General features: G+C 41.5%; 1 protein-coding gene across 1 annotated transcript in view; it reads left to right on the forward strand.

Annotated features, from left to right (window-relative positions):
* Window positions 1-2,711: 2,711 nt before the first annotated feature.
* The window catches only part of WDR72 (WD repeat domain 72), a 184,097-nt gene continuing 171,204 nt past the window's right edge, over window positions 2,712-15,604 (forward strand). Inside the window, exons 1-3 of the mRNA XM_026648548.1 lie at window positions 2,712-2,763; window positions 13,991-14,155; window positions 15,479-15,585. Coding sequence (XP_026504333.1) covers window positions 14,003-14,155; window positions 15,479-15,585 — 260 coding nt within the window. The 5' untranslated portion in view covers window positions 2,712-2,763; window positions 13,991-14,002. The remainder of the gene's footprint in view (window positions 2,764-13,990; window positions 14,156-15,478; window positions 15,586-15,604) is intronic.

Consider the following 15,604-nt stretch of genomic DNA (forward strand, 5'->3'; position numbering starts at 1 on the left):
GGGAGCCGTGCGGCAGCTCCCCACCCCAGCTCACCTCTGCTCCGCCTCCGCCCCGAGCACGCCGTCGCTGCTCCACTTCTCCCGCTTCCCAGGCTTGCGGCGCCAATCAGCTGTTTGGCGCCGCAAGCCTGGGAGGGAGAGAAGCAGAGCGGGGCGGCATGCTCAGGGGAGGAGGCGGAGCAGAGGTGAGCTGGGGCGGGGAGTTCCCCTGCGTGCCGCCCCCCCCCTTACTTGCTGCAGGCGGCCCTCCCCGCGCCCCCCTGCCCCAGCTCCCTCTGCCTAAATGACGACGACGACCAGGGCGGCCGAAGATCCGGCCGCTATGGTCGCAACCGAAGAAAATGCTGCCCCCCAAATGCTAGTGCCCTAGGCGACCACCTAGGTCGCCTAATAGGTTGCACCGGCCCTGCTGTCAAGGCTGATTCCCCACTCTGGCACTTCGAGTGTAGAAGGTGGGGGCCCGAACAGATTCTAAAAATTAATACTGGCCACTCCAGGCTTGTATTAAACTCCCAAGGTTACAGCTTTTCTCTGACCTTGGATGGGTAGATGCTGCCACCACCCAAGTGCAAAAACCCCTTTGAGAACCCAGGAAGGAGCACTTGGGAATTCCTTCCTGTGGGGTACCCTCAAGCCCTTTCACACACCCCCTCTGAGGAAGAGCTGAGAAAGAAAACAAAGGAAATCAGCTGTTGACACCAGCTAATTAAACAACATGTGCACAAACCGCTTAGGACACAAAAATTCAATCCTGTTCTTAAAAAAGGTAAATTTTATTAAAAACAAAAAGAAAGAAAATACATCTGGAAACTTAGGCTATTGCTAGATTTAAAAAGAGCAAATACAAAAATTAAGAATCAAGAATAGCCTTCTTGAAGTCCAGCTTAACGGTTACAAGCAAAACAAAAGCACCTGGGGTTAGCAGAGAGGAATCCAAAAGCAATAAAGTAATAAAAGAGAGAAACTTAATCACATCTTCCTAGACATTTCCTGATCTACTTACATATCTGGGGTTTCAAATGAGTAGTTTCTAGGTATGATCTGATCATTTTTCATACCTGGCCCAAGCTCTTACAGCAGGGAACAGCAACCTTTGACACAGGGAAATCCGCTGACAGGCCGGGCCGCTTTGTTTACCTGCAGCATCTGCAGGTTCGGCCGATTGAAGCTCCCACTGGCCACGGTTCGCTGTTCCAGGCCAATGGGGACTGCGGGAAGCTGCGTGGGCTGAGGGATGTGCTGGCCGCGTGCCAAAGGTTGCTGATCCCTGTCTTACAGCATAGCTGCTCTGTCCTGTCTCTCTGGCAGAAAAACAGAGACAGACAAAGGGGAAGTTTTTCCCAATTTAAAAAAGTTCTAGCCTTCCCATTGGCTCTTTTGGTCAGGTGCCCACTCCCTTCCTTTTACCTATGGACTTTTTAACCCTTTACAGGTAAAGCAAGTAGAGAACAGCTACTAAGAAGAATTTTATAGCTAACTGGCTGGGTGGGTATCCATAAAAGGGAGCTATCCCACCCCCCTCCATTTATCACACTCCTTCTTTTTGTCCAACAACTGCAGAGGTGTTAGTGGGCCACTCAGCCTTGAATGGTCCCTTAGACTATGTGCTAACTGCTTATGCTAAACTATCTGTTCCAACTCCCATTTAGCTGTGGCACTGGGAGTACCTTCCCGGGACCTGAAGAGTTCTGTGGCTGTGAAAGCTTGTCTCTCACACCAGCCGAAGTTACCTCACTTAAGGCTTGTCTACACTGGCACTTTACAGCGCTGCAACTTTCTCGCTCAGGGGTGTGAAAAAACACCGTCCTGAGCGCTGCAACTTTCAGTGCTGTAAAGTGCCAGTGCAGACAGTGGCAGACAGCCGCGCTCTCAGCGCTGGTAGCTATTCCCCTCGTGGAGGTGGTTTTTTATACAACGCTGCACCGCGACCACACAAGCTGCCACGGCAGCGCTGCTAGTGAAGACGTGCTAACACCATTGTCCTGGAGTCTCCAGGAATTAAAGATTAATATTCAATTAAATGTTTTGTCATGTGATGAAACCTCCAGGAATACGTCCAACCAGAATTGGCAACCCTACCCACCTTGCATCCGACGAAGTGGGCATTCACCCACGAAAGCTTATGCTCCAATACATCTGTTAGTCTTAAAGGTGCCACAGGACTCTCTGTTGCCTACCCACCTTGTCTCTCTAATATCCTGGGACCGACAGGGCTACCACTGCACTGCATACAAAGCCCAATTGCCATTTCAGAAATAGGCCAGATTGTTGCCAAATCTCGTGCAGAAGCTGCAGGAAGGGGGGCAGTGTGACTGGGAGAGGCGGGAAGCTCTTACCTCGCAGGCCTGCCCTGGGCACACCTCGCTGGCTGCCCGCCCTGCCGGCGGGAGCCCGCTCTCGGCTCCTGCAGCTCAGTGTGTGTCGGGGAAGGGGGGGGGGCGTGTGCAGCCCCCAGTGCAGCCCCGTTCCCCACTTTGCCCCAGTCTCCTCCCGGGGCGGGCTTACTGCCCAAGTCCCGGGCCTTGGCCGGGCTCGCCTCTCCCGCCGGTCGGGAGCAGGGACAGCAAGTTCCTGCCGCACTGGGGCCACTTCTAGCGCAGGAGGCCGGCGGCGGCCGGTCCGCAGCCAAGGCGGGGTCAGGCCAGGGTGCAGCCGCCCCAGAGCCGGCATAAAACCGAGCTGCGCTTTCTTCTTCCGCACCCCGTCCCCTCCTCCCGGGTTCCCGCGTCCCGCCTTGGGCCCGGGCCCAGGGAGCCGCCGCAGGTAAGGCTCGCTCTGCCCGTGCGCCGCCCTCAGCATCCGAGCTGGGAGCGCTCCGCTTGCGCGCGTTGTCCCGTCCAGGGACAGCCACCCCCCTCCAGTGAGATTCCCCCTCTCCTATGTTTTCAAGCCCCATTGGGGACCCGTTAGTCTCTGCGTCCACCAGGAAGAGCCTGCACCGCTAGCGGGACAGGGCGCTCTGGGGCATGGGGGGAGCTCAATTTCTTGCCAGCCCTGCACACTGTGCCAGACCGACAGGGTTAGAGATGGGGGACCAGCTTCTGGCTAAAGTTTGTTGTTTGTTATAGTCACTTGCTCCGACGTTCAGAACTGTAAGACATCTAGCAAATCTGTGAATATTTTCCAGGGGGTTGCATAGTTCTCAATAGGAGAACATTTTACTGAGGCTGAAAGTGCTTTGGCTTTGGGCAGGGACTGTCTTTTTATATATTTATACAGCGCCTAGATCCCTAACCGGGTCCTCTCCGCAGTTAGGCACTAATAATGAGAATAATAATAACTACATATCTCATTATTTGGGGCATATCACAGGCTTTTGCTTCCCAAAGCATTTTTGTGAGGGTAGGAAAGTACCCTGCGTTTCTGGCAGGTATGAGATTTTTTGTGCTATTATTTTGTTTTTGTTTGTTTGGTGGGTTTTTTTCCTCCACCTCTGTGTGGATAAGAAGAGTGTTGCTCCTGATATCTCTGATCATTATGGTTTGCAGCATGTTTTTAGATCTTTAATCTGCTATGTAAATCAGATTTTCTAAGGTGCAGATCTTGACTGCATTACTCACTTTTTTACTCAGTCCTTGAGCAAAACCTCATGGCAGTCAGTGGGAGTTTTGTCAAAGTAAAGACTGTAAAAACTGAGTAAGGACCTCAGGATTTGGACCCACGTGAATGTAGGGTAAATACCATAATTTATATCGTTTTGTAATATTCAGATTTGGGTGCCTGAAGTTAGACATCTAGATTGGGATTCTCAAAGCAGTGTAGGAGATTTGGATTCATATCTTCCATTATTTTAGTGAAGGATAGGTGTCTAAATCCACTAGACTCCTTTGAAAAACCTCTTCTCCAATCCAAATGAGGGCTTTTATATTTAGGTAAATGAACTTTGTACACACAGGTTTGAAAGTAATGTACAGTACTACCATTTTATTATTTTCATGTTATAATTCTATGCTATTCAATTTGAAATAGCTGATTGTTGATTCCCATTCCCCTTTAAACCGGTCTGGTTCTGTGTTGCTCTTATTGAGAGTTTGCTCTATGAGATTTACTCTGATCAGCGTGAACTCTTGTGGTGTTACTGCATTGATTCATCAGTGCTGTCAGGATACTTTTAAAACCAGTGTTAGCGATAGTAACAGAGCATTTATAACCATTTTGTTAAGTTTTGACATGTCAGTATGCCAACGATGTGATATTTAGGAACTTTAATAGCACAGACATTCATTGTAGTGTATTACTTCTGCCCGAAAAGTTTGCTAGTTAATATGACCATATTCAATTACACTAGTAGGCCTTTCTAGTGAAGTTTTTTCCCCTTGACACAACACCTTTGCTATAAGCAGGTGCTCACTGTAACCAGTAGTGCAATCTGCACATTCAGTGCATTGAATCAATTTTGAACTTTCTTTCTGCCTCACTCTAAACAGAGTTTCTTTGTATCTGAGCTGCTTACAAGTAGGTTCCAAAGTATGTATAATAACTCACTGGTAAATGTTTACACTAAACAGTAGTATGCCATATAACAAAGAACAGTGCAAGGAAGTCATCTATTTAATATTGGAGAAGATACACAAAGGTGGATGAATAGCAAAATGAAAATATAAGGGGGATTTTGGGTTGCAAAGCTTCAGTAAGATACAGTTAATTACATTACTAATCAGAGGTGATTATACCACTAATTAGAGGCCATAGAATAGCTATGTAAAATGCTTATTTGTTTTGTTTCCTTTCTGTAACTGATTCCAGTTTTGTTTATTGTTTCAACATTACTGGGTATTTTGTAGCAGAACCCAAAACACCACCTATTTGATCAGCAGATTTTTGTGCTAAATAAGTCCAAGGTCACCTAAGGAAGACAAACTCTGACTACCTTAAAGCATAGTTGGCTATGCACTGCCTGTCAATTTGTTCATGAGACTTTGTGGAGTTTTATTTTCTGAGATTCTCCACTTCTTCTTGACTTCTAGTTGGATTCTAAGACTTTCTTTTCACTTTAAAACAACGTAATTGCAGACATGTTTTGCAGGCTTAATTGTGGTTAATGCATTTTAGAATCCCAGGATTCCACATAAAAATGAAATTCTACCAAAGCTAACATAGATTAAACGTGACTCTGCTTCAGTCCATGGGCTGACATGGCTTGGGTAATAATATTAATACTTAGCACTTCAATAGTCTTTGTCTTTCCACAGCACTTTACAAACAGTGGCCCTGATCCTGCAGTCATCTCCATATTGGCAGAACCTTTTGTCCATGCATAGTCCCACTGAAGTCAATGGGGCTTTGCATGGGTGCAAGAGTCTGCCCACACAACAGATATAATAAGCAGCAGATTCAGTGGAGCTGCCTGTCTGCAGACTCAGGCAGACAGCACTGTTCACATTAGGAACAGTTAACATTCAGAAAGTCATCTTTACAAGTACAATGGGTATCAAATTAGTATGAAATCTGGATACAGTTGTAGTCAATGCGAGTGGGCCTTCTTAAAGAATCAACGTTTTCATTCTGCAGGAAGAGATGGGCCTGGCTCATCAGAGAAGATTTCCTATTGACCCTGTTGAATGGATTTTGCAAAGCCTGATTAAGGTTTTAAAGCAAGCTATTTCAGCACATAAATAACTTGTATGGAGTCCCATACAAGAAGGCTTCCATGACATTACTCATTTAAGAATTACCAAAAGTTCATACCCTTGTGAGAATTTACACTACTTTACTAGAAAAGAATATTTCATTTTCTGTAGCTACTTCATGCTGTTGCTGTAGATGTTAAAAAGCACTCAAATGCAACAATGATGGAGATAATAAATAACTTGATGGAAAATAATTTATGTTTGTGGTTCCACAACCACATAGTTTGTGGTTCCATAACCACATTTACATGTTAAATAAATACAGAATCCCTGAGAACTCTCATTAAAATCAGCAAGAGTCTCTTTTATTAGCTTACAAAAAATATAAGTTTGATGGCTGTATAAATGTTTAGCTAAGAGGATAATAATTTCTGTGAAGCCTTCATTGTCTAGGGATGAGGTGGTCAGAATTTATACTGTGTCTCACACACTCTTTGATTTTGCATTTACTTTTTTTTGGTAAGTTTAAATTGATATAATTTATAAAATAACATGACCACCTCAAGGAAGTGAAGATTATTCTACTGTACACCATACTAGTGTGTTAAGTACATGTGTTCTGAGTAGCTGCTGTTTTCACTGCCCCATTTTCCAATTTAGGTGTAACATAAACTATTTTAATTAATATTGTGTCACCAAAAGGGTTTGAAATGGCCAATTGAATTCTACCAAGATAGAGTCTTTTGATGAAAACATATCTTTATTGATTGTAGAAGAAGAAAATCATTCTTAAAATGAAATCCACAGAAAAATCATATCCCTCAGAGAAAATTTCTGAGTGGCAGGCTGAGATTAACATCATAAAATTGAATTTGTGCTGCAAACCTTTGATGTAATCAGCAGCTGGGAGATGGTGTTGCCCTTACTGTGCTCCTTCTGATTGTGGTGAATTACTGTGTGGAATGAAATAAGTGTTTCTTGTGTCACTCGTTCAAGAAATACAAACAAGGTATTACTAGGTGGTTCTTGCTAGTTAAAATGGGTTGTATTGATTCCGGGTCCCAGTCTCTTGCTCCTTTGGACTGCAGAGGCAGTACATTCATATCCCAGGGGAGAGCTGTATGTCACTCAGCAGTGACTCCTCTGGCCGATTAAGGAGTAGCATTGACAGGTCCCAAGAGGAGTCCCATTAAGTTTTAAGATGGAAGTATAGTGGCAGCCAGGCTGGGCCTGAAGGAGGAATATGAAGGGAGGAGGAGGCCTTTTAAAGCAGAACTGAATAATATATGTAAGATCCTTAGGGTCCTGGCAGGAATATAGAGGACCATTAGGAGTGAGGATGTGGGGTCGATATGTTCAGGGTTGGAATAATTAACCCAACACACCCTATCCTGATGACTAGAGTTTACTAAACAAGGAAAACATACGTCTCCATACACCCTTAGGCCATGTCCCCTCAACTTAAAGGAACCATTCAGTTGTGCACTCTCCACTGTGTATTGTATTTAATAACATAGGAATATAGGACTGGAAGAGACCTCTTGGGTCATTAAGTCCAGGCCCCTACTAATGCAGACAAACCTCTCATATAATCCCATTCATGAACTTATCGAACTCCATTACAAAACTAGCTAGGCTGTTTGCCCCAACTACTTCTATAGGGAGGCTGTTACAGAACCTCCCTCCTCTGATGGTTAGAAATTTTCAAGTTTTTAACCTGAATTTATTCATGTCCAGTTTATACCCATTTGTTTTTGTACCAACATTGTCCTCTAGTTTAAATAGCTCTTCTCCTTCCCAGGTGTGTTCCCAGTCCTTATATATGTACAGAGAGCAATCATAACCCTTCTCAGCCTATTCTAGTCTCCTCTCGTAAGATAGGCTCTCCATTCCCTTGATCATCCCGCTAGCCCTTCTTTGTGCCAGTTCTAGTTTGAATTCATCTTTCTTGAACATGAGTAACTAGAATTGTACCCAGCATTCCATTAGGGTTTTTATCAGCATCTCATATACTGACATTAATAGTTCCCTATCTTCACTGGAAATGCATCACCAGATACATCTAAGGATGGCATTTGCCTTTTTCCATGATCACATAACATTGATGGCTCAGAGTCATCCTGTGATTGCCTAAAACACTCTGGTCTTTCTCCTCTGTTTTTCTGACAGATGCGTCCCTAGCTTAAATGTTTACAATATTACAAACATTGCCCATATTTGACAATATATTGTCAATCAACTTCCTATTTAATAACTTAAAAAATATAATTTAATACATCTCTCTTGCTTTTGTTATAATTTTTGTCTTCTTCTGTTTTTAAACAACATTTTTTCTTTATTACACCTCTACCCCGATATAACGCTGTCCTCGGGAGCCAAAAAATCTTACCACGTTATAGGTGAAACCTCGTTATATTGAACTTGCTTTGATCCACCGGAGCGCACAGCCCCACACCCCCAGAGTGCTGCTTTACCGCGTTATATCCGAATTCGTGTTATATCGGGTTGCGTTATATCGGGGTAGAAGTGTCTCATGGTTCTCTTTTCCTATCTTGTCATTTCCTCTTGTCCTTTTCTTGCTCACCCCTTATTTCTCTTTTTCAACATTGTGTTTCCTATCTCCTCCCCTATAACTTTTATATCTCTATTCTACTTCCACTTCTCCATCAAATATCTGTCAATACCATATTTCTTTTTTCTAATTTATCCCCTCCATTGCTCCCACCTGCATACAAGTCCACGGACCCACTCACCACTCCCCAAGCAGTAGCAGAGTGCAGTTAACCTATGCTTCTAAGTTTCATGATTGCAAACAGGGTTCTGAATGACAACTGAGATGAACAGCAAAGCTATTAGCCGCCACAGCAGCAGAATTGGAGCTATGTGTCTGGAGACTTAGAAAGACAGCACTATATTCTACAACTGGTTTACATTTGGCAAGTTATGTAATGGTCAAGGCAAGGTTGTTGTTGTTTTTTTTTTTGATGCCTCTCACAGGGAATCTTTTACTTGCTACAGACAGTAAATGAATGGAATTTTAAAGCCCTGGAAATGATTATATTATATTATTTGAAAATTCTGTTAATTACCACCACCACTTATTTCCTTAAGGGTGATGTGTGTTACTGTTATAATGTGTAAGGAGCTTGTGGGGGTTGTGTGAGTACTGCACTCTGGGACTGTAGGCTGAAAGTCAAAATATACCTTTATTGAAAGTAACTAATTTTATTTATTAAAGATAAACAAAACTGTCGACAGGACCATTAATTTTTTTTAACATAAGCAGAAAAACACAGGTGTCAGGAAAACAAAGCCAAAGAACAGAACAGAAACATGGAAATAAAATAGGTTCTTTGTTACAGCAGCCTTACAAAACTGTCATGAAAATTTACCAGCCTGTGCCTAAAATTTACTACCTTACATTTTACCATGATGAGGAAGCTCATGAAAAAAACTAATGATATTTTACTCACCTATCAAAAATATATTAGTCTCGCTGGGTAAGTAGAATTTTGCAAGCCTGAGAGGAAGCACACATGCTGTTGTTTTTAATCAGTTCAACCCATTTAGCCCATCTTTCCTCAAATAGTTCGATTGTTGACCTAATAAAAGCAATAAGTCTTTCACATCTCAATTCTTTTATTGTTGTTGATCACACGTCTGTAGTATGCATTTGTTTTTGCACCTGTGGTGATTAAATGTATTTGCTGACTACAATTAATTAGTTTCTAAAAGCTCTGGCATTTATTAATATGAATGTCTTTCTTAAGGTATTTTAACAACAAATAAAGTATATGTGTAATCCAAGAATATGAAGTTCTAGCAAAGATAAAATAATTAGAAATGTAAACCCGCAAAGATTTTTTTCTGGTAGATGGTAGATTGACTGTATTACCTGCAGAGTTCTCTTTGAAGTTTTTTTACACTATATAACTTTCTACTTGAGGAACTTTTATTCACATGTTATATGATGACCTGTAACTTCTGATTGAGGCATCTGTCAGAATCAAATTTTCATTTCACCAACTTGTTGAGGAAGCAATTCCTGGAGAGGGGAATTCGTCATTCAGTTGTTATTGACTTCAAAAGGGTGTAGGCTTAGTTTTTACATTTCATATCTCACTGCATGATTTTAGGTTTTCTCCTTAGCATCTGAACATCTCATGGACCCTAACAAATTTATCCTCAGACCTCTCCTTTGAGCCAGGGGAGTGTTGTTATTCTAATTTTAGAAATAGAAAACTGAAGCACAGAGATGTGTGACTTGCCCAGCAAGTCTGTTGTCGACAAATGCTTTTCTTAGGGCAGGGACCGAAGGGGTGTGGGAACAGGTGGGCTATGGTTGGCTTACTTTACGGATCCTGGGGTTCTACAGAGAAAGCAAGCTCCAGTCCCATGTGGGAACTATCTCTAGTCTACAAGGTGTGACTCGGCCTTCTCCTCTTTGCTCAGCGTTGAGACTTCCTGGGCATTCCCACCTCTCCTGTGCTGGTATTCCCCATCCATAAAGAGAAAACAATCAGGAGAAGGAGTCCTGACTTGATTTCTATTTGAAATCCATACCAGGACAGCATGGCCTACCTGCTGTCTGGTTCCTCAGAGCCCCTACCCTAGCTTCCAATGGTCTTGCTCAGCTTGCATAAGAGGAGCCTTCGGGTTTTATTTGCAGTTCAGATTCTGTACAAATGATCCAGAATTGCAAAAGTAAAATTGCTGAAATCCTCTAAATTATATGATCTGTACTTTACTCATAACACAGTTTTTCCAGGCTAATAATGTTCTGTGTTGCATTTCTGTAGAACACACTGTTGCTAAGGCCTCCCTAGAACCAGGAACCGACAAGGGAGGCAAGACATGGTCGGTAGGCAAGCCAGAGGAGGGAAAGCTCTGGCTTGTAGCTTGGTGTAAGATGACGAGATGGCCATTTGAGAGGAGACTTCTGGGCAGTGTAATCATGATGGTCCATTGGGAGGACAAAGGAAGGAGTTTATTAGGCTGTGGACAGGGAGCAGGATGGGGGAAGGAAATGGTTTTCCTAAGGGAGTGACAGGAGCCAATTTTTTTCTTGACACCCATAGACTTCTCATCAAGAGAGCTTTGGAGGGTTAAGATTCTTATCTTTGAGAATTATATAATGGCCTCTAGTTCTCAGGTAATCTGTTCCTGTGCTTGGGGAAGTATTGTAAAGGTGTCTTTGCATCTGGAAGCCTGTGCAGGCGGTCAGACTAGATGATCATGATGGTCCCTTCTGACCTTAAAGTCTGAGTCTGGTCCTGGCCTAGGAGGTAGCATTTGTCAGCCATTCCATAAGGCTCATTTCAGAATTTCCAGGCTCTTTCACATAGTTGCTGGCCTCAGGGCTACTCTGACATACACTCTGCTTCTCATTGATCCTAGTGAGGCCTAGGAGAAACTGAATAGCTTAAGTGCAGTGGGCTCTGGCCTGCTTCCCTACACACCTTCATCTATTCCTGCCACGTGCCTTAGTTCTGGAAGACAATTGGTGCATAGCCCCTTTGCTATCTCTGCACTAGCTGAGGAGGCTCCATGTTCAGGCAATATTCTCAGAGGGCCATTCCCATACCCAGTAAGTCCTCTCATGCTGCAAGAGTGGCAGAAAAGGGCCCTAGTATAACTAAGAATCAGGCCCAAATGTCTTGAATGATAGAAAACTTGTGATAGCTTTTTAATATCTTGTAATCATATTTTCTATATTTTTAATTTGCTGTTAACTGCATCTGCTAACATGGTGTTGGTACATGAATATTTTGAATTTCTTACTGAATATTTGAACTTCAGGGTTTTGCCAGCACATTGTTGCAATATTAAGGTGTATATTATAGTTCCTACCTCACACTTCCCCAAACAACTAAAATTTTGTTTCTTCCCGGTTCCTTATACATTTTTGTTCAAAGTTTAAAGTATTTATTATGGATCCAAACTGAGTCACTTCCTAGCATTGCAAAGAAGCTTAATTGAGAGTCGGGTTATGGGTTAATACCAAGAATCAGACATGCTTTAGTGGACAGAGCTGGTGGAATTTAACACGTGCTGATAAGCTACATGTAGCCCAAATATGCCTCTGGCGGTATTTGACTTTGTGGAAACAGATTATACCTTTAAAAGGTATACTCTGATAAAAATCTGTTGATAAAATATAAGAAATTTTGCTCTAGGTGCATCCTCATAACAAAATAACGTTGATAAAGCTAAATGCTGTCAGACAAAGTGTGTATGTATACACAGTATTTCTAAAAAACTCACAAAAGCAACACATTCTAACAGGATACCTGTTACGCAAAATGGAATGTCTTCTATAGCTCTGTGTTTTGTGAATCAGATGAACTCTATCTGAAAGAGACATTAGACCAGCAGAGGAAAAATAACTACTAAAGAATATTACATTAATTCTGTGCCTTCTATGGATCTTTTATACTTAGAGAGGCTACAATACAAAAAGACAAATACAAAATATCTTCATAAAATTTCAGACTTAACCTACTCTCCTTTATAATTGTAATATTTTGTCTTCTGCAATAGTTTGGTAATAAACAGTGGATGGTTCTTCATCCATAGCAGCCTGTCCACAACAAGAAAAAATGTATAAATACTGTAAATCTGTTTTCTACCAGTCTATTCTAGAGACTTGTGTTACAATTTTAGCTGGTTTTGACACTCTTTTGTTACTCTTGGCTTGTTTAGTATCAAATCAAATATCCTGGTAAAAATACTGGTTCTGATTCTCTGCTTCCTTGTGCCAGTATAATCATTTATAACTGTGCAAAGTGAGTGCAGACTAGCGTAAAACATCATCAAAAGGAAGCACAACATAAAGTGCAAGGTCCGGGAGGAGAAGTCCCACTGTATTTAGATAGTAGGAACACTTTTAAATCCTCAGATCCAAAATTTGACCTACTCTAAAATTGTTAAATTAGTAGCTACCATTTTTATAGGACCTACAGAAACACTGAACTCCTCCTGCTTGCTTTGCTGTTAACAGAATATTCCTAGTTAAGCTGATATGATGTTTACTTTGTAGCAGAAATGAAAGAAAAAGTAAAACTTCAGTGATTGCTAAGTGGATAAGGACAAAATGGATAGGAAAAAATATTTTATATAAGTTCACAGAGAATTAAAAATAAAGTTTTAGAAGGCAAATTCTAAAACTGTAGTTTACAGTATCCTTTTAAGGGTCTGGCACAAGCAAACAAATAATGATAGGGTAGATAATCAACTTTATGTTAAAACATATATGTTCCTGTGCAAAAAAACTTACGTTTAAAGGTGCAAAATCCAGCACTCAAGCACTTCTCTGCTCCCCCTTTCAACAGTCGTTTCACATGATATGACCAGGAGAAGACATGTGTAGGGCAGAAGACTTACTACCTAGAAGAATCATAACAATGGAAATATTTGAAGATCCATGTTTTTTAGACAAGTTAGGCAATGTAACAAACCATATTCAGATCTCTATATTATTTATTTTGAAGACAAAGGGAGTTTTACAGTTGACATTAATGGGAGCGCTCCAGACTTGCATTAGACATTTTTTAGAGCATAGTAACCTGAACAACAAAAAGTATGGTGAAAAAGTAATTACGTGAATATGAGATAACAGTTGTTCCTCAAGCTTTTTGGCCCATGGAAGCTACACAAGAAAAGAATTAGGCCAGCAAGTTGAGCCAGCACAAGGCAAAAAACCCAAACCCAAACAAAGGGAGTTAAAGCACAGTTCTGGAACTCAAACCCTCCCCATATAGAAAATCCCAGAGAGTGGTTATGGGGAAAGCTGCTTGGACAACCATGGCTTGAGTACTCTTTTCATTTTTGGAAATGTCATCATATTAATCTAAATTAAATTAATTGTATTTATTGCAGTGGTCTTAAACCCATATTGTTCCCAAAATATTCTTAATCTTTTATAACTAGGTAGCAATAATGAGAAATTAGTAGTGTATTTGCAACAGCAACCAATCATTGTTCAGTTACCTGACTCTCAAAATCTCAATTTATGCTCCTTGAACAAAAACAACGAGGAGTCCTTGTGGCACCTTAGAGACTAACAAATTTATTTGGGCATAAGTTTTCGTGGGCTATACCCCACTTCATCAGATGCATGGAGTGGAAAATATATGAGCAGGTATAAATACATCATGTATACTTGCTCCTGTATTTTCCACTCCATGCATCTGATGAAGTGGGTTCTAGCCCACGAAAGCTTATGCCCAAATAAATTTGTTAGTCTCTGAGGTGTCAAAAGGATTCCTCGTTGTTTTTGCTGATACAAACTAACATGGCTACCACTCTGAAACCTGGCTCCTTGAACAGTATCATGTGATCACCCCTTTGAAATGTTTGGGATTATATATTTTTCATATTTTGTGTTACTTATAACTATTTTACCCTCTTTTTATTTTCAGGTTTTGTACACTATGAAGACCTCAGTGCTGGCTGTGGCACTGTGGGGGAAAAGAGCACCCTCTCACAGCATCACTGTCATAATGATTACAGATGACCAGCAGACTATTGTTACAGGAAGTCAAGAGGGGCAAATATGTCTTTGGACTCTCTCATCAGATTTAAAGGTTTGTGACCACTGTGGTGTTGTCTGTCAAATAACCTGGTTGGAGTTTCACCTTTTATTATTAATAGACTATATATAACTCAGTTGTGATTAGTGTAAAAGATAATGTGTGGGGGTCTTTTTGTTGGAGAAAATGAATTAACCAACATAATAAATGTGAAAATAAAATGTAAATCTCACGGGAGCAGCCAGTTCTTTGCAGGCCTCATTGAGTGTTCCATGGACAATTAGTGAGCCATGGACCACAATTTGAGATCCAGTGCAGCAGATGATGGCAGTTAGTAAATCTGTATAATTATGATGGGTCCTGTTCTGGAGAGTTCTTCTTTAAAATCAATGGCAAAGTGTGGTTCTCTAGTTCCAGAGAAGGTACCCATTATAGAAATGTTGTTGATAGGAATGAAAGAACTAAGAGAAATGGAAAGCCTTACATTCTTTAAGTTAACAAATGAACTGTTTCAGGAAAGATGGACCAAGTGGGATGAAGTGTAAAATATATCAGTGATGTAATTTCGTAGCAAAAGTATGTTTATTTACTGTAACCCATCATTCTTATGGCTTTGATTCTGCTGTGTTCTCAGGCATGCTCTTACTTCTTCTTCATTTGGGCTCAAGCATGCCATTTACAAACAGACATAGGTTGGGGAGTGTTGTGAAGTTACACCTTGCCAATAGGAGTTAAGGCAGATTTCCTCCCACAGAGGAAGCATACCTTTTTTTAAGTCATGTTAGCTCAAATGAGTTAATTGGCATCTTAACGGGACTTTTCAATAACGTTAAGCTAACACGGCTTCAAACCATGTTTTCTGGCATCTTAATGGGGCTTTCCAATAAGTTAAGCTAACTTAATTGAAAAATATACTCTTTTTTTGCCCATCAAAATATAGGTCCTTTAGATTTAGTGAAGCCTATTGCTTAAGTGCTTTGCTGGATCAGATCCCTAGTGCGCTCAGCCACTTCTGCTATCTGGTGTGTAGTGGGTGGCAGGGCTGGGGCTGTCCTGTTCTCTGACTCTTTTGGAGCATCTTGCACACCAGAAGCCACTCAAAACGGGCAGTCTTTATACCACAGTGATCACAGGGACTGCAGCTGTGCCTTGTTGTGTGCAGTGTTGCAAAAGGCAAGTGCGGCTTACACACTTCTCTGCTTGTGCATCCTTGGAGCTGGTGGGCACAATCTGGCCTTATGTAGGAATACAGTGTGTACTGTCTACGAGTCAGTAATAAAATTAATAATGAAGGTATTTCTTAATTTTGGATTACTTGATGATTTATACAAAAAAGTACTGTTTTAGTTAAGTGAAATAACTGCATTGCTCTCCTAGATTTCATCTAAAGAAATTCTCTTTGGTCATACTGCTTCAGTAACATGCTTGGCGAAAGCAAGAGACTTTGAGAAACAACCATATGTGGTTAGTGCTACTGAAAATGGGTAGGTAACTATGAGTTTT

The sequence above is a fragment of the Terrapene carolina genome, unplaced genomic scaffold (genome assembly GCF_002925995.2).
Source record: "Terrapene carolina triunguis isolate 2854851 unplaced genomic scaffold, T_m_triunguis-2.0 Scaffold67, whole genome shotgun sequence".
NCBI lineage: Eukaryota > Metazoa > Chordata > Testudines > Emydidae > Terrapene > Terrapene triunguis.